Consider the following 25,919-nt stretch of genomic DNA (forward strand, 5'->3'; position numbering starts at 1 on the left):
AGATTAAAAAATACAACTTGATGTAGCATTTTTTTACGCGCCGCCCGTGGTGTTAGGTTAAAAACCCTGCCTTTGAATGAGAAAGGCAAATCCAATGACGCATCCTTCTCCAACGAAGACACTGCCTGCCGCCCTCAAATCTTCACTGAAGGCCACTCCTTCATCCGGCTCGAATCCTTCTCAGATGCCCCGAGAGGCCCTTGCTTGTCGGGTTGGTTCACGTGCGCGCAAACTAGCTCCGACGGCAATTGCAGGGAGCAATGACCAACTATCTCATGGAGCTTTCGATCAGCCATGCGAAACCCACTTCATTTCTCTCATTCATTCCTCCAAAACTCTCCACCAGCTCAACCAAATCCTCGCCCAAATCTTCCGTCGTGACCTTTTCTCCAGCAGGATCGTAACCCAGCTCATATCTTCCTGTTCTTTACTCAAGTCAGCGGATTATGCGGTCTCCATCTTCCGCTGTTTCGATGGACCAAACCTGTTCATCTTCAATGCGTTGATTAGGGCACTTGCCGAGAATTCCCGTTTTGAAAGCTCAATTTTTCATTATGGTCTGATGTTGAGGATGAATATTCGTCCTAACCGGCTAACTTTCCCATTCGTGATGAAGTCTGCTGCGGCATTGCTCTCGGGCAGCCTTGGGGCTGCTTTCCATGGTCAAATCTTGAAGCTCGGGCTTGAGTTCGATTCATTTGTTAGAGTTTCCTTGGTTGATATGTACGTGAAAGCCGATGGTTTGGTTCATGCTTTGCAGGCGTTTGATGAAAGTCCCGGAAGAAATAAGCTTGGGAGCATCCTGCTGTGGAATGTTTTGATTAATGGGTGTTGCAAGGCAGGTGACGTCGGGAAGGCCATAGAGCTTTTTGAGGCAATGCCTGAGCGGAATACTGGTTCTTGGAATAGTTTGATTAATGGGCTTATGAGAATCGGAGAGGTGGCTCGAGCAAAGGAGCTTTTCAACCAAATGCCAGAGAGAAATGTGATTTCTTGGACTACAATGGTTACTGGATTTTCTCAGAGTGGAGACCATGAAAAAGCTTTGTCCATGTTTTTTAGAATGCTAGAGGAGGGTGTGAGGCCGAATGATCTCACTGTTGTGTCTGCCTTTTCTGCTTGTGCAAAACTTGGAGCCCTTAATTCTGGGGAAGGAATTCACAAGTACGTTTCTAACAATGGCTTCCAGTTGAATAGAGCGATTGGAACTGCTCTGGTGGACATGTATGCAAAATGTGGGGACATTGAATCTGCCAGTGTGGTGTTTAATGCGATAAAACAGAAGGACCTTCTCACTTGGAGTGTGATGATATGGGGTTGGGCAATTCATGGACGTTTTGAGCAAGCTCTCCATTGTTTCAATGATATGAAGGCTAGAGGTTGGGGATTTAATAGTGTCTTATAGTTGTTTTTACATTCTATAGGTTTCTTTCTTCCTTTATTTCTTTTTTTAGGGAAATTAATATGTGCACTGTTGCGCTTTGTAGGAATCAATCCAGATGAGGTTGCCTTTCTTGCCATCTTAACTGCATGTTCACATTCTGGGGAGGTGAATCAGGGATTCAACTTCTTCAAAAGCATGAGGCTTGACTACTCTATAGAGCCTACCATGAAACATTACACATTAATTGTAGATCTTTTATGTAGGGCAGCTCGGTTAGAGGAAGCTCTAAGTTTCATCAAGAACATGCCCATAGATCCTGATTTTGTGATTTGGGGAGCGCTCTTTTGTGCTTGCAGGGCTCACAAAAACATTGAAATGGCAGAATTAGTGTCAGAGAGGCTTTTGCAGCTAGAGCCTACACATCCAGGGAGCTATGTTTTCATGTCAAACATTTATGCTGGGGTAGGGAGATGGAAAGAAGTAGAGAAAGTTAGACATGCAATGAAAAATAGAGGTGTTGAGAAAGAGCCTGGGTGGAGTTATATTGAGTTGGGTGGGCAGGTTCATAGCTTTGTAGCTGGTGATCATGCTCATGAATGTGCAGAAGAGATATATTTAAAACTAGAGGAGATAATAGTAATGGCAAAACAACAAGGATACATGCCTGAAACAGAGTGGGTTCTTCATAATATTGAAGAGGAAGAGAAGGAAGATGCATTGGGAAGGCATAGCGAGAAGTTAGCACTTGCGTTTGGGCTTATTAGTACTTCTCCAGGGATGACCATTAGGATTGTAAAGAACCTAAGAGTCTGTGGGGATTGTCATTCTATGATGCAGTATGCTAGTAAAATGAGTCAAAGAGAGATTGTATTGAGAGATATAAAGCGATTCCATCATTTTAAAGAAGGAGCTTGCTCATGCGGTGATTACTGGTAACGTGGTATTGGTAAGCACTACCCTCTTTGCTTTAATAATAACATATTGTAATATGATATTTGACTTGCATTTTGATTTTAACTACACAGATGTTACTATAAAGTAGTGTAGACACCTATTTTTGTCCAGGGCCCAATACATTATTATTTATTATTATTATTATACTATTATTATCGTATATATTATTAGTGTTAATACTTTATTATTATTATTATCATTATTATGATTTTTATTGTTGTTATTTATATTATTTATTATCATTATTATTATTTTCCTATATTATTATTAGTACTTTATTATTATTACTATTTTTATCACTTTTATCATTATTATTATTTTTATTATTTTTACTATTATTATTATTTTTATTATTTTCATATACTATTATTATTACTTTACTATTATTTTTTTTAGTATTTTTATCATTATCATTATTATTATTATTATTGTTATTAGTATTTATTATTACTATCATTATTATTATTGTCTTACTATTATTATTATTATTATTATTATTATTATAATTATTATTATTATCATTATAAAAGAAAAAGAAAAGGATTTTTAGGGTTTTGGGAGTTTTATTTATAAAAGCAGGGGAGCCTTCACGGCAAAGGTTGGGGGGGGGGGGTTTGAAGAAAAAAACTTTTTTCTTCTTCTTCTTCTTCATCTGCCAGCCAAGACCCGAACATCTCCCTCCCTCGCTGCCATCATTCTCAACTCCCACGACCCGCCTCACACCCAACTCCGGCAGCACCACTCCACTATACCACGGCCACCTTGCTCTGGCAGCCCTCAGCAACCCACGCAGCAACTCAGCTCCGGCGGCGAAGCTCCCAGCCGCTCCTCAGCCGGCTCCTGCCCCCGCAGAGATCCATCCTCTGTCTGTTTCCGCCCTCAGTCTCCCGTCTCCCTTAATCTCCCTCTGCACGGCTGCTGCAACACCAGACAGCGGCCACGACCTCCTCTGCATCACCATGGACGGCCACAAGAAGCCACGCCAGGCCAAGGGACTCGCGGCCTCTTCTCCACCATCGCAGTCGTTGCACCATCCTCGCCATCGCCGGAGTTTGTGCTGAGACGAGCCGCGGTACAGTCCGCAGCCCACAGCAGCAGAATACCCGAACCACCAGCCCCGTCCACTGCTGCCGGAGCCTTCCACAGAAGACACAGCAGCAGCCACCATTCCCTGTTTCTTCCAGTCGAGACCATCCACGTTTCCGCCGTCATCGCTTCGCCGCCCATCAACTCCGGCCACCTGTTCCTCTCTTCTGCCAGCCTACTGACTCCGGCAGTACCCCCCTCTGTAAGCCTCTCTGCATAACACACACTTGCACACATGCATTTATCAATTGGATTTTCCATACTCTGTTCTATTATGTAAAGTTTGAGTTTTTGTTTTTCTTCAGCTCACTGTGTATATCAAATAGGTATTTAACATTGCTTAAGATTGATTTTGATTTTTTTTTCTCTTTTGGTAATACAGTTAATATTCATGCTAATGTTTCATGGTAGGCTCTATAGAGTAGTCAAGCCTCATGCTTTTGAAGAAGTTGAATCCCTGATTCACCTCCCCAGAATGTGAACATGCAGTTAAGATGGCAAGAAAGGCAACCTCATCTGGATTGATTCCTGCAGAGCGCAACAGTGCACATATTAATTTCCCTAAAAAAAGAAATAAAGGAAGAAAGAAACCTATATAATGTAAAAACAACTATAAGACACTATTAAATCCCCAACCTCTAGCCTTCATATCATTGAAACAATGGAGAGCTTGCTCAAAACGTCCATTAATTGCCCAACCCCATATCATCACACTCCAAGTGAGAAGGTCCTTTTGTTTTATCGCATTAAACACCACACTGGCAGATTCAATGTCCCCACATTTTGCATACATGTCCACCAGAGCAGTTCCAATTGCTTTATTCAACTGGAAGCCATTGTTAGAAACGTACTTGTGAATTCCTTCCCCAGAATTAAGGGCTCCAAGTTTTGCACAAGCAGAAAAGGCAGACACAACAGTGAGATCATTCGGCCTCACACCCTCCTCTAGCATTCTAAAAAACATGGACAAAGCTTTTTCATGGTCTCCACTCTGAGAAAATCCAGTAACCATTGTAGTCCAAGAAATCACATTTCTCTCTGGCATTTGGTTGAAAAGCTCCTTTGCTCGAGCCACCTCTCCGTTTCTCATAAGCCCATTAATCAAACTATTCCAAGAACCAGTATTCCGCTCAGGCATTGCCTCAAAAAGCTCTATGGCCTTCCCGACGTCACCTGCCTTGCAACACCCATTAATCAAAACATTCCACAGCAGGATGCTCCCAAGCTTATTTCTTCCGGGACTTTCATCAAACGCCTGCAAAGCATGAACCAAACCATCGGCTTTCACGTACATATCAACCAAGGACACTCTAACAAATGAATCGAACTCAAGCCCGAGCTTCAAGATTTGACCATGGAAAGTAGCCCCAAGGCTGCCCGAGAGCAATGCCGCAGCAGACTTCATCACGAATGGGAAAGTTAGCCGGTTAGGACGAATATTCATCCTCAAAATCAGACCATAATGAAAAATTGAGCTTTCAAAACGGGAATTCTCGGCAAGTGCCCTAATCAACGCATTGAAGATGAACAGGTTTGGTCCATTGAAGATGGCGAGGATAAAGACAAGTAGAATAAAGACAAATGATTTTAATGCAAGAGTAATGTAAGTGAGCTCTTTATCGCGTCTCATGTTTTATCAAACTCATTTTAGTATATCTACTAATCTTTACTTCTTGTAAACCTACTTTAGCTAAAAAGACCCCACATTTGCAAATATCTTAGATTAGGTTCATAGTCATTCCATAACTCATAAGGTGTTTATCACTTTTTTCTTAGGTGGTATTCTATTATGTGATTAGTAGATAGAATAGCTTCCCCCCATATATTAGAAGGCAAACTTGAACGTACCATTCTGTTCAGGTGTATAAGGAGCTATTACATCATGTATTATCCCATTTTGTTCACAAAATTCACTTAAAAATCTTTAATCAAATACTATTGCTCATTAGTTCTTGATTTTTGATTTTCCCATTTTTTTATTTTCAACTTTTATTTTAAAGTTAATAAAAGAATCTGTAGCTTCATCTTTTGATCTTATAAATAAACCATCGTGTATTCTGGGAAATCATCAATAAAGGTTATGTGCTATCTCTTACCACCTCTACTCATCTGATTTTTAAAATCTCCTAAATCACTATGGATGAGTTCTAATAATTGTGTACTTCTAGGTGTCACTGATTTAAAAGGTTTTATAGTAAATTTAGCTTCTACCCAAATTTCACATTTTTCTTTGTTAAGAGTTAGCTAAGCTTGTTACTAGGCCTAGATTCCTCATTCTTTTACAGAGGCAAAGTTTATATGTAATCTATTATGCCAAAGATCTGAAGAATCAACCAAATAAGCAAACGAACTAGCACTTTTAATCATATAATTAATAACAGTCAACACAAATAGTCCACCATTACAATAACCATTACGCAATAAGGCACTATTACGAGTCAAGATCACTTTGTCTAACATAAAAACTAATTTGAATCCAACCTAATTGAGGACGGATCTAGAAATCAAGTTTCTACGGTGTAGGATTGAAGGTGTCTGTTTCAGTTTTTAAGATTGTAGAAAATAAAGATGCGATAAGACAATAATCAAATAAAACAAGAACATTATAGTAATAGAGGTGAGGTATGGAGGGACTACTATCCTTAAAATCAATTTTTGCGCCTATGGAGAATGATTCTTGGTGCAAATAGCCATAGCACGCATGGTCTCTAAGATTGCTCAGTGAGGTTCCGGTTTGTGTGCACTTACAAACTCCACAGCTTTAGGAGCTATAGTATTCAGTTACCCAATGTAGATGGAGAAAAAGATTAATTTTCTCTTCCTGAAGTAGTTTTGGGATAAGGTAGCAGAAAACAAATAGGGTGCTGGAAATTTTACAAACTTGCTACTAGAAAAATTATAGGCTACTAATAGATGATGGAAAGGATGGAGAATGTAAGAGAAAAAGAGAAAAAAGAGCTAATTGTGAATTGTGTTTTGGAAAAGACTGGAGCTATCCTATTTATAGGCTGCATAGAGGAGTAACTTCCAGCCCTGGTTATTGCAGCAGATAATGATATTTGGCTGTTCAAATACCACCGTAAATCATATAGCTATTTCAGGAAAGTAAGATGAGAAACTTCTGAAATTACACCGAGAAATTGCTGCCATAGACCAGAAAATTAAACAAGGAAAAACTGCCCAGAATTTCAAACATCTCCAACAAAGATTGCCCTGCTGGATGTAACAAGAAATTAGGTTAAAGTTGGGCTTGTCCATCACATCACTGAATAGATCAGTAACTATCAATTCATTAATGGGAAAAGGGGCAGCCCGGTGCATAAAGCTCCTGTGTATGTGGGGTCACGGGAAGGGGGGGACCACAATGGGTTTTAGTATGCAGCTTTACCTTGCATTAATGGGAACGTCTAAAAAATCTTGGTTCATATTTCGTCACTTGCTCATTATTAGGTTGGTGACACAGGACAATGAACACAAAATAAACAGAATGGGTGATGCAGGACAACAAACAGGAAATAAATGAATCAGATTCTGGAAAGGGTTTTGTGGTTTTTTAAGGCTGGAAAATAGGTTTCGGGTTGTTAATGAAATGGCTATCAGAAGCATGGGTTTTGTTAGGTTTTTGATGGGTGAAATTTTCGTAGAACTTAGAGCACAAAAAGTTGGAGGCATGCTGAAAGTTGGGGCTGTGTACAGTGCCGGGTAGGTAGGTTTTACTTTGTAGGGTTTTGAGGTTCTGAGATTTCGTAGATATGGATGGGTGAGATTATGGCTTCCAACTAGGGTTTGTTCCATGGAGGAAATTGAGACAGAATCCAAATCTGTACTGAAAAGAGGGAAGAGCCTTGGGAATCTGCCTAGGATTTTTGAGAAATCAACTTACATCATCTATAGAACCCCAGATGGCCAATATGAAGCAACACTATTGGCGGATTCTTATTCTTTCATCTATTTGAAATCAACTATATTATATATTAGACTCATTTCTTATCAATCCTATCAGGATGCAACTGGATTGGAAGCAGGGACATACTCTTTAATCAACCTATAACCCATGAAAACAAAGTATTTATGTAATGAATAAGAAAAATGCAACTCTGCCTCTGAAAATTAAAATTATGACCTTAAGATCTGCTGCATCAGAAACCGCAAACTGCAACCAACTTTTTCTCTACTTCCTATGTACTGGTTTCATTTGAGCCTGGTTTCAAGGCATTTGGTTCCAACTGATGTCTTGATTCTCTGAAAGACATGTAATGCTAAAAAAAACTGGATTGATTCTCTGGAAATCCTGGGCAATTGCCCTTGTTGAATCAGAACAACAGGTGGCCTTTTCACTTGAGTAAGAATTTCTGGAAATGATGAGTATGAACAAATTAGTGGCAATAGGATCCTCTGCTTTGTTCTGCACTGTTTGAACAGAGGGAAGTAGAATTAGATTGCTCAATATCTCCCTAATCATAATGTGATGCCTGTGTTATAGTAAGAACTTAATCTACCAAGTAATCGTCCACATTGAATTTGCACCAATTTTCTTCAGTATTTTTGAAAGAAGCTCTTCTTGAATGTGGCGTTGGGAAATAATTTAGGCTAATTTCAAACAATTACCAGGTCACCCTCATGAAAGTCAACATGACAACCAAGGCCACAACCACCACGACAATCAGATTGAGCTTTCTAATTTTCATTGTTAAGAGCAGTGCTTCTCACTTCCCCATGAATTTCAGCAATGTAGCTAGCAAAATCTTCAGCATCTTTGCTGGTGCGAGTTTCAGGTGATAGATATAGATCAGTCAAATCAAGTGGCCTGCTTGATTGAATATCCAAAGCAATCTCAAAAGGAGAACATAAGCTGCAAATTTTCATTCAGTACTCATAAAGATGAAATGGTTGATAGACGGGGATCAGAATTCAAAGTTTTTCCATGCTGTGATGACGCAAAAGAGGTGAAATCCTTGTGTAAATTCAATGACGCTTCTTGATGGTTCGGTGTTAGAAAATATGTGGATGGTCCATGATGAGGCTGTGAAGTATTTTGAGCAATTCTTAGGGCAAAATAGTTCGGTGCAAAAGGTCAAACTTGGAAGATATCATCCATTCGGTAGTTTCTGAGGAGTCTATAGGTCTGCTGAGGGAAGAACCAATCGAGGAGGAGGTTTATGAAGCTGTTTCGTCTAATTCTGTGAATAGTAGCCGGGACCGGATAAGTTTGGGTCTTCTTTTTATATTACCTGTTGGAAGATTATTAAAAATGATGTGATGAATGCGGTAAGAGAATTCTTCAGAGGTGATATGTTGCCTCGGTATTTTTGTTCCTCTTACATAGTGCTTATTCCTGAGGTAAAGGATTCTCAGTATTTTGATAAATTTTGGCCGATAAGCCTTTGTAATGTAATCTATAAAATTTTCTCCAAAATCTTTGTTGGTAAGCTTTCGTTGGTGATTAGTGATTTAATATCTTTAGAATAAGGTACTTTTGTGAAAGGGATGAGTATTTTTGAAAATATAACGCTTACTCAAGAGATGACAAAATTATTACATAAGTGGGTGAGAGGAGGTAATATAATGCTAAAACTTGATATGAGCAAAGCGTATGATCGAGTGGAGTGGCAGGTGGTAGATCAGATTTTTAAGGTTCTTGGTTTTCCAAATTGGTTTTATAAGTTGATTTAGAATTGTATTTCCACTCCATGGTTTTCTGTCATGATGCATGACACTTATAGAGGTTTCTTCAAGTCAAATAGGGGTTTGAGGCAAGGGGATCTGTTGTCGCCGTATATTTTCATCATCATGGAAGAAATTCTTTCTAAATTAATTAAAAAAAAATTGTTTGAGAAGCGGATTTTACCATTTGCACACCCGTGTGGTGCACCTATTATATCGCATTTAATGTACGCGGATGATGTTGTTATTTTTGCTAATGCTGGAAAAAAATATGTTAGTCAATTAATGGAGGTGATTAAGGAGTATGAAAATTGGACTAGCCAAAGGGTGAATAAAGATAAATTAGTTATTTTTTTCTCAAACAAGTTGGGTGTCTAGAGGAAAGGAGAAATTCTTCAAGAGACTGGTTTTATTGAGGGTAAATTTCCTTTTACGTATTTGGGTGTGCCAATAGTGGATGGTAAATTGAAAGGCTATCATTTTGACCCTTTAATCCAAAAAATCAGTAAGAGAGTTTAGGGCTGGAAAAGTAGTCTGTTGTCTCAAGGAGGTCGTCTTGTTTTGTTGAGACATGTGCTTTCAAGTATGTCATTGCATCTGTTAGTTGTTCTAAATGTACCGAAACTGGTGATTAAAAAGATTCAAGGTATGTTTGCTTCTTTTTTCTAGGGATTTAAGGATGGAAAAGAAAAAATGAAATGGAAGGCTAGGAAGAAATTGTGTGTTCCTGTGGAGGAGGGGGGCATTGAAGTAAAGGATATTTCGGAAGTGCAACGGTCTTTGTTCATGAAGTTTGGTTGGCATTTATTAACGCAGAATTCTTTATGGGCTAGATTTTTTAAAACTAAATATGTGAAAGGAGGACATATTGCTCTTTGCAGATCGCATGGATCGGTTTCTTCATTTTGGAGGAAAGTTCTGCAGGGTATGCCTGAATTGTTAAGTAAATCTAAGTGGAAAGTTAGAGAAGGAGATGTAAAATTGTGGTATGATAAGTTTCTAGATTCGGGACCTTTGTTTGCAAATTGTCCAAATAGTGCACAATCTCATATCAAATTAAAAGATTTGGTTATCAACAATGCGTGGGATGTGGAAAATTTGCAGAGGATTCTGGGGTTTAGTAAAGCAGATGAAGTGATGGAAAATGTGGGAAATCTTAGAAATTCTTTAGACATTCTGTTATGGCTCCCGGAAAAGGATGGTTGTTTTAATACAAAATCCGCATGGGATGTTATTAGAGTTAGAACTCCAAAATTTGATTGAGCTAAGTAGGTTTGGAACAAATGGTTACCGAAGAAAATTTCTATTTGTATGTGGAAGGCTACTTTTGAGTGCTTGAGTGTTGATGAAAAGGTGAGAAGGGTGGGGGTTTATTTGGTTTCGGCGTGTAATTGTTGTGAGACGAGGCAATCAGAAGATTTGGAACATGTGTTAAATAAGGGAGACCTTGCTTCTGAGGTTTGGAGGAAGGTTTCGGTGGAGGTAGGTGTTCCTTTCCTTAGGCAACAAAGTTGGAATGAAAAAGTCCAAATGTGGTTTAATAGGGCTTCTAGGTTCTCTCAATTGTGTTCATTGATGGGTTTGATTTCTTATTTAGTAATTTGGAGGCTGTGGAGAAGGAGATGTGTGGCTAGAATGGGAGGAAAATTAGAGAGTAGTACTGATGTGTGGCTTTCCATTAAGTATTGGGTGGGGGTTTTGAGTAGGAATATAATAGAAATGGTTCAGTTAAAGGATGCTGATTTTCGGGTATTGCAGAATCTGGAAGTGCAAATTGTGAATAAAAGAATTAAAACTATGCAAAGTGTAAGATGGCTAGAACCGAGGTAAGGGAGGTTGAAACTAAATTTGGATGGGAGCAACCTGGGGAACCCAGGGCCGGCGGGTGGTGGTGGCATCCTTAGATATCATATAAGTTCTTTTGTATTTGGTTTTTCAAAATATTTTGGTTCTTGTTCAAATAATGAAACTGAATTGTGAGCTGTGTTGGAGGGAATAAAGATTTGCAAACATTTGGGTCATACCTGTATCGATATTGAATGTGATTCGAATATTGTAGTTAATTGGATTAGAGCTAGGAAGTGCTCATTGTGGTATTTGTGGGATTTTTGGGAGCAACTTATTGGTTTATCAGAGGGAGTGGATTTTTCGATAAATCATTCGTATAGAGAAGGGAACAAAGTGGCAGATACCTTGGCTCGACAAGGTGCTTTGGAGAGGAATAGTTTGTTTACAAATAGTAGTCAACTCCCTAGAGTTAGTAATGGTTTGTATAAATTGGAGAAGATGGGTATGGCTTATATGAGGTATGTTTAACTGATTTCCTTTTGGTTTTTGCTTATGTTTTTTGCCGTTTATCTTTTCTTTTGTTTTGTTGTGTGAGGTCTGTTTTGTAGGTCCTGATTTGTTTCGTTTTGTTTGGACTTGTAACCCGATTTTGGCTAGATGTTGGTGTTGTTCTTTGGAAGGTTTTTAACGTTTGTCTTTTGTTATCTCCCATTGATTGTCTTGTAACCACGGTATTCCTCCGCCAAAAGTGAGAGGTTATCAATAAATAAACGGAGGTGCCGCCCTTCTTTAAAAAAAAAAAAAAAAATCCACAAGATTTTCCAAAAGCAGCCTATGAATTTATTATCCCAATTAGAAACAATGGAAAGTGGTTACTCTTGTAAAACTATCATGAATGAAAAAATAAAAATTACAATAGTTTTTAAAAAGTTCCTTTTTTTGAATTTGAACTTCTGATTTCACTCTCGCAGCTTGTAAACTGTAGCATTATTTTTTTCCAAAATAAAAAAAGTATATAGCTTTTGGAAAACATGGACATGGAATTTGTAGTGCTTGTTTTGTATACTTTGACCACTTTATTTATGTTTTCACAGGCAGAAGCTTGGATTTCCACCAGAAGATCCTGCAGCCGCAAAAGCATCTGCCCCAGTTGTGCAAGAGAAAAAGGTTTGAAATTTTGAGTACGAATACAATTATATTTTATGTACTGGGAAAATTGATTGAAATTTTTTTTCCCCTGCACAAATTGCAGAGCTCATTGCCTGTTAAACCTGCTACAAAGTCAGAGCATATGAGGGAGTTTCTGCTATCTTTGTGTTATACAATGTACTCAGAAACATTACTTGATCTTGGTTTCCAAGGAGGAGAGGGTAGGCGGCCAACGTGTGCATAGGCACACAATCATTTGCTTCATCATTTTCCTCACTCCAACCAAGCCACCGTTGGAAACCACCACAGCCTCTCTCTCTCTCTCTCTCTCTCTCTCTCTCATGCGCACACACACACACACACACAAACACACACACACCCGTAAGTTTTCTGTTCATCTGTGTAATATGTGGAGTGCAAGAGGATAGGTTAGAATAAAAATACTTCATTATAAACTATAAAGAGTGGGTGACACCCCACACCTCATATTTACTTTTCATATCAATCCTTCGTGGGCACAGAAACTTGAATAATTTTGAAGCCTGCATTCACATTGAATGTTTTAAGCCAAAAAACCCCAAATTTGTAATTAATTTAAACATTATAATGGTATTTTAAACCTTAAAAGTTAAAGAACTGGCAATTTTAACCTAATATTAACTTCCTATCTTCAAAACGTAACAAGAAATCATGTCATCCCAATTATTCTCTGTGCATTCAGGTAGATTGTTGTATGTATGTGTGATATTGTGCAAATTTAGAAATATTGGGTTGATTATTTACTCTCTTAGGAGTTCCCTGCAATGAAAAATTATGGTTGTTTCATATTAGCTGTTGATTGGTGACGGTGTGATTCAGGTTCAGCGGCTAAATTCTAGATTTCTTGATTTTCACGGTGTTGAATGCAATTATAAGTTAATTTCATGGTTTTGTTGGTTCAAAAGGAACAATTTGTGTTTGCAGAGTAGTTTAGTTGGACTTTGATGAATAATTTTTGTTCATGGTAATAAAGATCTAAAATAATTTTTATTTTTATTTTTATTTTTATTTTTTGTGTAGAATTTTGTGATTGAGTGAGAGAATGTTGGACTGAGGTACACAGAAGAGCTTGAGGAAAGCACTTGGAGCCATTAACGATACTACAACTTTTGGTTGACTAAAGTAAATAGTGATTACAAGGTATACAAATGGTTGGAACATTTCATGACGATTCTTGCAATCCGGAATATTTCTGATTTAGTTGGGTGTCAAGAGTTTTGCAGGAATTGGATAGTGCTATTGAGAAGGCCACAAATCATGTCAAACTCCCAGCAAAGGAAAAACGCATTAGTGGTGGATACTCCCTCTCTCCTCGCTGCTCACCTGCATACACAAGTGTGCAAACATACATCATTGCTGCCTTTCTTTAGAGGTTAACATGTTCCAAGATTGAAATATGGGTCATGGTATGCCGTATAACGGAAATGATCTTCTTCATTCCATTTTCCACTTATGACCTCCAGAAGAAAAAGGAAATGATTGATGGTAACTGTTAAAGTTTGATATACATTGTTAACCCACATCCTATTAACTTAAGCTATTAGGTAAAGTGGTAATCTAACATGGTATCAAAATTAGTTACCAAAAGGTCTTGGGTTCGAGTCTTGTTGCCTGCATTTATTGTGTGATGTTTAAGAAAATTATTGTATTCCTTATAATGGGTTTTATTTATCGTATGTTTATCTTCGCACGTGCAGTCACATGCATGGGTGTATTAAGGCTTGACATACCTTGTTGGTCCACAACCTAATAGTGTAAGCTGTTACGTCAAGTGGAAATCTAACAATACCCTGATGCCTTTTTTTTTTTGTTTATTTGTTTTATTTTTCAGGTATTTTTGCTGCCGTTTCAGCCACAAGGCCTGAGACTGATGTTGCATACTGCATACATGCTCTTGCTAGACGATTATCAAAGACACATAATTGTGGGGGTACGTATATCTGCAAAATTTAGGTTTTTAATGGGGCTATGGAGCATATGGAGTAACAAGTGATATACTGAAAAATAAAGCTGCTGTTGCTGCATGATTCACTAGAATTATATTATGTTTTTAAGTAGTGAAAGTAGATAATGTTGATGAGGTTATTTGGAGTATTATATTATTTATCTTCATTCTGGCCTTCATTTGAAATGTATAAAGAAGGTACATAAAATATAGAGATGTTGATGGCATACGTATCCTCAGTTTTCCCCCTTTAGAGAATCTGAGTGCAGCTAAAGTAGCTTCCATCAAATGATGTCCCGCCTTTTGAAGTTAAGTCTGCGATATTCAAAACATTCCATGCCTACCTTTGATAAACTATTCAAAACAGCATAACTTACTGTGATATTCTAATAACTCTGACAAAACCGTTATGTTTAAAAGCGTATTATCGTCTTTTTATTTTTAATTTTTTCACATTAAGAAAGTCATATAGTGGCGAAGAGCAACTTGATGAAACAAAACAAAAAAAATAGGTTATGTAATTTTTTATTTTTTTTCTTTTCTAGTTGGATGGTCATGTAAATTTATGATACTGTGGGGGAAAGGCTTGCTGTAGAACTTGTGTTCAGCCCATTTTTTTGTATAATAAGATTGTCATGGCTAAAGCATTTATTCACCAATTGAAATTGAGGTCTAGCGTCCGAAGGACAGGCGGTGATGGAGGAAACCTTTTGCTCGATAAATTTTACGATTGGAGGTCGAAAAATCTAAAAAAATAATATTGAGATGATTATTTTACCTATGATGGAATAAAAATGCATTTTTAGCCATAAGTATGGCCTTCAGTTTTGCCCCAACAATTTTCTTTAGCTCAATTTCAAACTTTTCTTAAATGTCTTTATGCAGGTGCAGGGGTGGAGAAGCCAAGCAGCTAGTCAAAATGCTTTTCCAGCTCCAAACCAAGATTACATATGAGAATGTAAGTATTTTTAAAGTTAAAATTTTTAATATTTTGAAAATAGTGGTTTGTCATTTATTTATTTATTTATTTATTTATTTTTCTTCATTCTTCCCAAAACCAAGTTGTGGTTGAACCTGGGAGTTATTTTCACTTCCTATAGATTATGCCCTTTATAAACAATATATGTTTATTAATAACTGAGAGTTATGTGTTCAATACAAGATTTTAATTTTATTTCCACCCTCCCCAAATAACACAAACAATTTGGGCATATAATCTACTATTATTGGTGGCTTGTGTTTAAAATTACATTAAGTAGTGTAGCATATATGTGGCGTGATTTTATTGATCATTAATAAGTTTTTTTTTTTTTATTTTATATTTAATTATTAAGAAAAATAATTATATTTATTAGGTAATTAGATTAGCGAACACAAATTTTACATGTTTGATTTTCTTGATTTAGATCGTATTGAAACAAAAATTCATTTTTAACAATATTTGATATCGAGTGAAAGTATAATAAAAATATTTTTTTTTTGTTTTTATTTTCTTAATAAATACTTGATTCAAACGGGGCTTCAACGAAAAACATCCTAAACTCAAATTGGGAAATAATAATGCCCGGTTATTTGATTATTATGTAATATGGACAATTCTATAAGGTTGAGTTTGGAATATAAATTTTGATATAGATTTTTATGAATTATTTCAGCAGATAAATATAATTTTATACTAAAATTTATATAATTTACACTATTAATTTATGTAAATTCAAATAAAAATCATGAAATTCAAACACAAGGTAAAGTAGCTCTATAAAGGTGGCTTTGAATTGTGTAGGATGTGGAGGAATAGGCACAATAACAAATATTTTTAGGTAAATGCATTCGGATTTGGATAAAATTTAATATAATTTTATATTACATTTAGTTCAAATCTATAAAAATTCAAGCCTAAAACCTCTTCCTAAATACATAAACAATATTTAGGAGTATGGATTTCAAAGACTTAAATTAAAATTTGTGCGATTTGGAATAAACTTAATATAACTTTGCATTATGTTTTATTCAAATGCAGACAGATAGAAATTTAAAGGTTTTTTATGTTGTCAAATGTAGGATTAGTATTTTTTTTTTTGCAAGTATACATTTTTTTTTTTTTCATTAGTGCATTTTGCGATGGGTCCGATTAGTTCATTAATATTAAGTAAGAGCAAAAGAAGGTAATAATTCTTTCATTAAAAATAATTCAAATATTGATTAATTTATATATACTTTATGTATGTACCTATGTATGAAGGTTCAATATTATTACCACAACAAAATGGCATTATTGGTTCCCACGATCGGCCAGTGGATCTTGGTGGGTTAAGTTGGATTTGGAGCAGGCAAAATGGATCCAAACCTGATGGGTCATCTGTGACTCCTCCAGTTAAAACGGGTCCAAGTTTATAGAAGTCAACTCTTTTATAAACGGATCAACCCATGACCCAGCTGTTTATAAATAGGTCAATCTAAGTTTTGGTCAAGTCATCCGGCGTAATCCTAAGAAGGGGATGAATTGGACATTTTAAAAATTATTATGCGGAATCTCAATTTATTTTAAACTTTTTTTAAAATTTACCAATCATAATCTCTCACAAATATCAAACACAATCAACTAATCAGCGATAGTATTATACTAATACACAATCTTAGGTATATATGAAACTAAAAAATACAATTTGAATTTATTCCTTTAGCAATTTCAATAATCAATCCTAAATTTCAACAAAGAACAATTATATTCACAAACTAAGATTCAATTATATATCTCAAACAAATAATCTTTTTATGCTTGAATAATTAGCCCACAAAAGCTTTACCTTAGCCAACCAAAAACTAAATTCAAGTTTCAGCACTTGCCTGATTTTTTAGCCAAAACCATAAACCATTCAAATCGTTAACAACCTAATAAACTTATTCAAAGTAATCTAAATTCGAGCTCAGCGTTCAACATAATTTTCCCAACAAATTTAGAACATACATAGCAGATTATAAAGTGCATAATTTAAAGAGATAGACAAAAAAGATTGAACATAAGATTTTTTACAAGGTTTGACTTACTCCCTACGACCTTACCCCAAGAAACTTGTTGCGAGGATTTCCTTTACCTACTCTGTTCAATAGGTGGAGTATGCCTCTCTCTGTTGGAAGGTGGAGATCCCTCTCTAACAAGAACACCCTCTCGCTAGGCAATAACTCTATCCCTGAGTTGTTAGATTGCAAAAACAGCAATAACAATTCGTTTGTACAAATATAACACTCTCACAACAGAGCAGAATTTGTAGAAGATTAAGCGCTATATACTAAAAACAACAATTATGTAATTGAAGCTCATAGAGATTGCAAAGGGATTATGACTGTAGTATGAGAAATTTAGAGATTTGAAATCAGAATTCGTTTAGGGCTTTACGCACAGTAGCTTTTTCGAGTTTGAATCAAGAGTATAGAATGTGTACGCATGAGTATTGGTTGCCCAAATGTGTGAATAATCATCTTTATATAGAGTTGAAAAAATTATTACTGTTCTCCCCAAGTTTGGAAACCATATCATTCAATTTTGGAAAGAAATCAACGCTGTTAGAAAGTTTAAAACACATACTTCAGTCGCTTGAACTATTTAAAAATAGCGCTTCAAAACTGGTAATAGCCATTCAGTCGTCTGAACTCAAGAGGTCAGTCACCTAAACTCAAGTTCTGATTTCTTCTACATTGGCAATAGCAATTCAGTCGCCTGAGCACTAAGCCTCAGTCGCCTAAACACTATGCAACACAGTGTTTCTCAAATTTTGATTCCAAAACTTATTTATACTTACTTTGAAAGGTATTTTGGACTTCATGAAAATATTTTCCAAATTCAAAATCAAGTCTCTAAGTCCAGAGTTAAATCCTAAGAGTTTCAGTAACAAAATTAAAGTTTAAAAATACTTACATGAGACTCTAATAAAAATTTAAAACATTTAAATATTAAATTTTCATGTCATATAGCTTTAACATTGTCCAAACTTGATCAAAACTTCAATGAGCTCGTATTCTTCATGACTTGTGAACTTAAGATCAGCTTAGGTCCATCTTCATCATGTTCAACCATTGTGCTTATGAAAACTATAAATATTTGAACTTTAACTCAAAAGTACAATTAATAACCTTAATTTATTATCATCAAAATGAAATTTAGTCTTGTTAGGCCAACAATCTCCCCCCCTCCCTTTTTTTTTTATATGATGACAAATAGGGAGGAAAATGAGGTAACCTTCCCCCTCAAAACAAGCATGAATCACAAAAATATAATCAATATACACATACGTGTTCAAGCTTTAACAGTGAGATTAAATCCTTTTTCAGAAAATTGTCCTCAACAAGTCATTACATGAATAACAAAACTTACAAAGCGTATTTCAGAATTTCAACATGTATCTTAGAATAACATATATCAGCTTCAGTAAATATAACATGTATTAGCTATATGTATTACTCCCCTTGAAATAATATTCACTTAAGCAACTTACAATTAATTTTTAGCATAAGAGAGCATTCAACATTCAACGGGAGAGAAATATAACATGTTAATCTTTTAACTTAAAACCTTCTCATTCGCATTTTACTCTACAACTTCTCCCCCTTTTGACATCAACAAAAAACAATAATGTAGAAAAATTCAGCATGCAAGTTTCAATAGGACCATATACCAGCATTCAATTCAGAAACAGTGGGTCCAACAGTCAACATGCAATTTTCAAACCATATTTCCAGTAAGATGTCTATCAATACATCCATCAATTAGCATGCAAAATATAGTCAAAATAATTCATGTGTAGCATGTATTTCTCAAAGAGCAAAATGTCATAAACAAGAGAAAATATAGCAATCAGTGTAATAAAATTACGAAGATTATAAAAAAACAAGTAAAATATCAAGTATTACAATATTACAATTCAAAGTATTTTTAGTGAATAAATCTTAAGACAAGTCAAGGAACTAGTCAACATTAGCGTCATCACCACCAGAAGATGTCTTCTCCTTCTCCTCATCCTCATTGTCCTCCTTGCCCGAACTCGCCTCTATGGGAGCCTTTCCTCTCGAAGAAGAAGAACAACCCATATGACTTTCAATACACGCAAGCCTCTAATTGAACGAAGTGAAATTGGACTAGAGTGCATCATACTTTATATTCATATCACCATGAAACACACTCAGCCGTGAGTCCATATGTTGACGATAATCAATGAACCACGAAGGAGCCTTAACGTCTGAAACTGTTGGAGCAGGTGGTGCAACCTGATGTGGAACTTGACCATGATCGAAATCTCCCTATAACCCTACATTTATCTAAGGAGCTCTATTTGGTTTTGGTACCCAACCATTGGCACCCTCAAATGAGTATCCCATGAGTTTTATGGTAGTAGAGGAAAATAGGTCATAGGATGTGCTACTGATGAATAATGTGGACGAGTTTGCAACCCCAAGGAGGTCAAATATGAGGTTCAGGATTCCTCCATAGGGAAGAATAACTCGCCTCATTTCTTCTTTGGAAATCATCCATTTCAAAATTAGGGTAGGAAAATCTAGGCACCCAACCCTAGGTAGAATATTGTAAGTAATGAGGAGATGAAAAATTTTAGCCTCAAGAATTAGTTGTCTATACAAAGGTGGGAGCCAAAATACACATGTTGTTCAGTCATTATTAAGGGTAGGAACTCTTGCGGGGTAAAGTTATGTTCCATAATCTAGGATTGTCCTAAGTTAGGACACTCAAACTCGCCAACACGAATCCTAAATCTGGTTGCAATTGTTTGTTGGGTGAGTGCAAAAGCTTTATCCATAATAGTGGACGTATATATGTTTTCACTCTTTTTCCAAATTCGCATAAAACAACCTCAACATATTTAGATAAACACCCCTTGGTTGATATGTGATAAATCGTTCCCAACCCAAAACATTAAACATATGAAGGATTTGGGGAAAGCTCTCTTACATGAATGACAGATCCAAGATCTTACCAAGGATGGGTTCCGTTGATCTGATGTGCTCATTGTACATCCTTCGTGCTGCAGGAGAGACAAGCCAACGTTGAATGGCCTCTGAATCATCCTTCCTTGAGGTTGCATTATTGTTTGCCCTAAACTTCATTCTAGGCATGGTTTGGGAGAAGATGTTTAGTTAAAACAGCTAAAACGAGTGAAGGAAGCAAGATTTGGAGGTTTAATGAAGATTAATCAGCTAAATTTGAGTGGGAGAACACCAAGAAGTGAAGGAAGAAGCTTCAGGGGAGGAGAGAATAGTGCTCAGGTGCCTAAAGTTGCGAAAAGTTAGGGTTTTCACAAACAATAAGTATTTATATCTGCGCGGTTCAAGCACATGACCTAAAGCGTTCAGTTGCCTAAACTTGTCTGTTTTTTAAAAAATCACAGGACAATAGCGGTTTAGTCGATTGATGTCGAGTGTTCAATCGCCTGAAGTGCCTGGACTATAAAATCATGCAACTCAGTAGTTGTTCAGTCAACTGAGAGTGAAGGGTCAGTCGCCTGAAGGTCTGAGATTTGACTAACTTGTTCTTTTTACCCAAACACTCAACTTAATGAATTTCTTCCTCTCAAATCATTTCCCTACTATGCAATAATCCTAATTCTCATCATATTGAGATGAACCGGTCCTCTTGAAGAGGTTTTGTGAAAATATCCACCCATTGTTCATCCGTGTTTATGAATTCGAGAATGATATCCTCCTTTTGCACATGATCTCCAAGGAAATGATGTCTAATATTAATATTCTTATGTTTAATATTAATATTCTTAGTCCTAGAGAGAGATATAGGGTTTTTGGATATGTTTGTGGCACTGGTGTTATCACACTTAATGGGCACAACCGCATATTCCAAATTAAAATCCTTGACTTGTTGTTTCATATACAATGCCTGTGCACAACAACTACCTGCTGCTACGTACTCAGCTTCAGTAGTGGATAATGCCACTGAATTCTATTTCTTGGAGAACCAAGATACCACAGAACGTCCTAAGAAGTGACTTGTACCACTTGTACTCTTCTGATCTATCTTGCATCCAACATAATCTACATTTGAATAGCTGATAATTTCAATGATGTATTTTTAGAATACCACAAACTTAAGTCTATATTACCTATCAAATACCTTAAAACTCTCTTCACAGCTATTTGATGGGATTCTTTAGGTGCTGTATGAAATCTAGCACACATGCAGACACTGAACATAATGTCAGATCTACTGGCTGTCAAGTAAAGCAAGCTATCTATCATGCCTCGGTAGTATCTAAACTGACAAAAGTGCTCATCGGGGTTCCCAATGGCTTGCCACCTTCTATATCAAATTTCTTGAGCAAGTCCTTTATGTGTTTTGATTGATTTATGAATGTTCCATCTCTGCCTTGTCTAATATGAAGATCAAGGAAATATGTCAATTCGCTAATCATGCTCATCTCAAACTCATCTTGCATGCATGTAGTGAATTATTTACATAATTACTCATTTGTAGCACCAAATATGATATCATCAACATAAATTTGTATGATAAGCATATCATCAGTTTTAGATTTTATAAACAAGGTGATGTCCATTTTACCTCTCGTGAAGCCATTTTTTAACAGAAAGCCGCTTAACCTTTTGTACCAAGCTCTAGGGGCTTGTTTTAATCCATATAGGGCTTTTGTTAGCATAAACACATGATTCAAAAAATGGAAGTCTTCAAAGCCAAGGTGTTGTGCTACATACACTTCTTTATTTATATATCCATTCAAGAATGCACTTTTCACATCCATCTGATATAATTTGAAGTTTTTTGGGATGCATAGGCTAGTAGCATACATATTGCTTCCATTCTAGCTACAAGAGCAAAAGGTCTCATCATAATCTATACTTTCTTCTTGATTGTAACCTTAAACTACTAATCTAGCCTTGTTACAAACTACAATTCTGTTTTCATCTTTTTTTATTCTTATAGACCCATTTAGTGCCAATTACTGAGTGATCAATGGGTTTGAGAACTGACTTCCAGACTTTGTTCCTTTCAAACTAATTTAGTTCCTCTTGCATGAGTTTTATCCATGAATCGTCATTGATTGCTTCATTTATATTCTTAAGTTCCTCTTGAGATAGGAATACACAATGATTACATAGGTTCTTTAATGAGGATCTAGTGGACACCCCTCGTGATGGTTCACCTATGATCAAGTCCTTAGGGTGATTCTTTATGAATTTCAATTCTTTGGGTAATTCAAAATGTTCTAGAGATTCATTATTAGATGGTTCTTGAGTTTCATTACTCTCATCCTTAATTTCATGAATTTCTAGGTCTTCTAAACTTTTTCTTATATCTAGATCATTAACATCGGTAGGTTTAGACGAGAATGGATTAGCTTCATCGAATGCTACGCATATAGATTCTATAACAGATAGGGTTCTCTTATTGTAGACTCTAAAAGCTTTACTATTTATTGCGTATCGTAGGAAGATTCCTTTATCTGACTTTGCATCAAATTTTCCTAGGTCCCCTTTATCATTTAAGACAAAACACTTACATCCAAATACATGAAAGAACAAGATGTTTGGTCTTTTTCCTTTCTAAAGTTCATAGGGAGTCTTGTCTAGACTAGTCATAATAGACACTCTATTCATCACATAACAGGCGGTGTTCACCACTTCAATCCAAAAGTATTAAGACAAGTTATGCTCATTAAGCATAGTCCTAGCTATTTCCTAAAGTGATCTATTCTTCCTTTCAACAACTTCATTTTGTTGAGGTGTACGTGATGCTGAAAAGTTGTGAGAAATTCCATGTTTGTCAAAAAAGTTTTCAATATCTCTATTTGAATTTACTACCTCTATCACTTCTAATGTGTAAAACACCATAACCTTTTTCATTTTGAAACTTCTTACACAGGTTGGTTAGCATTTTACACACTTCATCCTTAGAGGATAGGAATAGTACCCAAGTAAACCTAGAGCAGTCATCAACAATGACAAACGTGTATTGCTTTCTTCCTAAGTTTTGTGTTTTAGTTGGGCCAAATAATTCTAAGTGAATTAGTTCCAATGTATTTCTAGTGGAGATATGTTCCTTCTTCTTAAAGATGGTCTTGGTTTGCTTCCCAAGTTGGCAAGCATCATAGATTTTTTCTTTTGTGAACTTTGTGTTGGGTAAATCCTTGACTAAGTTCTTTTTTATTAACTTGGATAACAAATCCATCCTTGTAACAACCTGAATGATAATATTATTTGAATAATTAAGAGGAAGAAAATTTCTAGGGGCTTCGTTGATGAACACAGGGGATTCGTCGACAAAGGCATAAGAGAACCTCGTCAACGAAGACGAATTTTGTCGACGAGAAGATTCTAAGAGGGGTTTTGGGCAGTCTGAATTTTGTTGACGAGGAGGTAAGGTTCGTCGACGAAATTACTAAAGGACTCATCGACGAGGTGACGTGTCTAGTCGACGAATCTGGCCCTATAAATAGTGAAAATTTTGGATTTTTATCTAATTTCAATGCTCCTCTCTTTCTCTCATACGGTCTCTCTCACTTCTCTCTTCGTTTTCGGGCCTGTTTCTCGCCGGACCGAAGATCTGAGGCTACCACAACGCTCCTGACGAAGTTATTTGCAAGTGTGCCGGAGTTGATCATTGGAAAAGTTGGTTTGGATTTCGTCCCAATCTCAGGGTAAGATATTTTATTTAGTATTTGTCTTTCCCTCAGTTATGAGAAATGTTGTAGGTAAGAAAATACTGATATTTTGTTCTGGGGGATTTTGTTTTTAGGATATTGAGTTAGGAACTCTGCGGGTATAGAGCCAAAATTTTAAAAGAGTTTTTCAAAGTTAAGGTAAGGGAAATATGTTATGCTAGGAGTTTTAAGAATGTTAACAGAGTTTTCATAGACACATATATATATATATATATATACTAGTTTATTATACAGTTTTTACAGAATATGAGTTTAAATGCTTGTGTGGCCTGAGTAAATTTTCATATGATGAATAACTTATATAACTTTTACAGTATATCATATTATACTGAATACACAGATATAGACAGTATATACAATTTGTATGGTTTTTTTTCTCAGTATATGGAATTATACAGACTACACAGATATAGCTATATAGTCACAGAGATTATACAGAGAAATATACTTACATATACAACTTTTATTCAAATAGTTTCATAAAACAGAAATAAATAAATAAATAAATATATATATATATATATATATATATATATATATATATATACATACACTTGTATATAGTATTACTCAGATCAGTATATTACGACTTTAATCAGAATAGTATATACAGTGTTTATAGTATGTCATGTTTCCTATTACCATAACATATAGAGTATACAGACAGAGTACATAGACAGAGTATACAGACAGATATACAGAGATAGCATCAAGATGCTACAGATACAATATATAGAGATTACAGTATTTATAGTACAGAAAGATAACGTTATGGTAATTTTGGAAACATGATAAGAACAGTAAAATAGTATATATGTGTATATATATATAGTATTAGATCACTAAGGAAAGAATACATACAAATACAGATAGAGAATACAGAGCATGGTACCGTTACTATATATAGATAGAGTGCAACCACATATATCAGATAGTGTGTGGATATCGTCGACCGTGCTCTGAGAGTATACTGCTTCTCAGTTCACTGGGTGGAGGGGGCTGGTTTGACGAGGTAGTAGCCAATCCCGAGCCTAGAAGTGGATGCAGTTTGGCCGAGTTGAGGTAGTGTAGAGTATATTGACTTATCTGGAGGGCCGACCAGATTAAATCCCGCCTACGAACTGCACAACCCTGTCATGAGAGGTCAAATTATGACATACAGAATTCCAGGGATAAAACACAGTTATGTATATGTATACAACTTTACAGTATATGATAAATATAGTATGATATTAGTAGTATGAAAAGTAGAAAATACAGATGATACAGTTATATTTTAAATTGTGAAAAGAAATATATGCTTTACATATTTATTATTATACTACAGTTCAGTTGTTATTTAAACAATATTCTTAACTTAGTTGTCACACACTAGTAATAGCATATTTCCACTTACTGAGCGTTGACTCACCCCATTACTCTAACATTTTTCAGGTGAGACAGCTGAGCGAGCAAATCCGGCTCGCGGATAGAGAGTTTTAGGGTGAGTTTTTGACAGAGTCTTGCATTTTTGGGGAAGATGATGATGGAGGGGTTTATTTTGTATGGATATGGCTTGCATATACTGGATTCTGATATTGTATAGTATATATGTAAATGGTTGTATGATTTGTGTTTCCGCTGCTTAGGTATGGATGTAGATACACACACACACACACACACACATATATATATATATATGGTAAGAATTTTGAGGATGTTACAATGCTAGTGTGTCCTAGTCTCCTATGCCCTAGCCAACTAGGATAACAATGCTTCATGATTTTTAATATGTTCAACTATGTATATGTCCTTTTTAAATGTGATGTCAAAATTTTTATCACTTAGTTGACTAATGCTAAGTAGATTATGCTTTAACCCTTCAACCAAAAGTACATTATCAATAACTAAGGAGGGTTCCTTACCGACTTTACCGATGCCAATAATTTTACCTTTAGCATTATCACCGAAAGTGACATGTCCACCTTCCTTTAGTATTAATGATGTGAACTTGGACTTATCTCCAGTCATATGCCTTGAGCATCCACTATCCAAGTACCACTTGTCTTTTGATGGAGTGGACCTAAAACATACCTCATCATCTCTCGCCATCAAGCAAAGGTTGGCTACTTCTTGATCACTTGAGTCACTTTCTAACCTGCTTGAGCTAGAGTCATCCCAAGTAGTGACTTTCATTGCTTTCTTCTTCTTCTTAGCTTCTTTCTTGAGCTATGGA

At 36.0% G+C, this 25,919-nt stretch overlaps 2 protein-coding genes across 8 annotated transcripts; one reads left to right on the forward strand and one right to left on the reverse strand.

The window, feature by feature from the left end:
• LOC131152238 (pentatricopeptide repeat-containing protein At1g04840) lies at positions 1–25,308 on the forward strand. 7 transcript variants are annotated; one of them, XR_009135892.1, is made up of 9 exons: positions 49–1,379; positions 1,488–2,330; positions 11,971–12,043; positions 12,129–12,246; positions 13,085–13,204; positions 13,288–13,470; positions 13,896–13,994; positions 14,895–14,967; positions 25,139–25,308. XR_009135892.1 is itself a non-coding variant. In XM_058103994.1 (2 exons), exons 1-2 carry the CDS (start codon positions 77–79, stop codon positions 2,318–2,320), a joined length of 2,136 nt encoding a protein of 711 aa, XP_057959977.1. In that variant the 5' UTR covers positions 1–76; the 3' UTR covers positions 2,321–2,391. The 7 variants fall into 7 exon arrangements, 1 of the variants encoding a protein (XP_057959977.1); XR_009135897.1 differs by lacking the exon at positions 12,129–12,246 and having other exon boundaries at positions 13,288–13,549; XR_009135894.1 differs by lacking the exon at positions 12,129–12,246.
• LOC131151308 (pentatricopeptide repeat-containing protein At1g04840-like) lies at positions 3,819–5,054 on the reverse strand. Its single transcript, XM_058102561.1, has 2 exons — positions 4,061–5,054; positions 3,819–3,952 (listed from the first exon to the last, which is right to left on the reverse strand). The coding sequence occupies exons 1-2, from the start codon at positions 5,052–5,054 to the stop codon at positions 3,819–3,821; spliced, it is 1,128 nt and encodes a 375-aa protein (XP_057958544.1).
• Positions 25,309–25,919: the final 611 nt, after the last annotated feature.

The sequence above is a fragment of the Malania oleifera genome, chromosome 3 (assembly GCF_029873635.1).
Source record: "Malania oleifera isolate guangnan ecotype guangnan chromosome 3, ASM2987363v1, whole genome shotgun sequence".
Lineage (NCBI taxonomy): Eukaryota > Viridiplantae > Streptophyta > Magnoliopsida > Santalales > Ximeniaceae > Malania > Malania oleifera.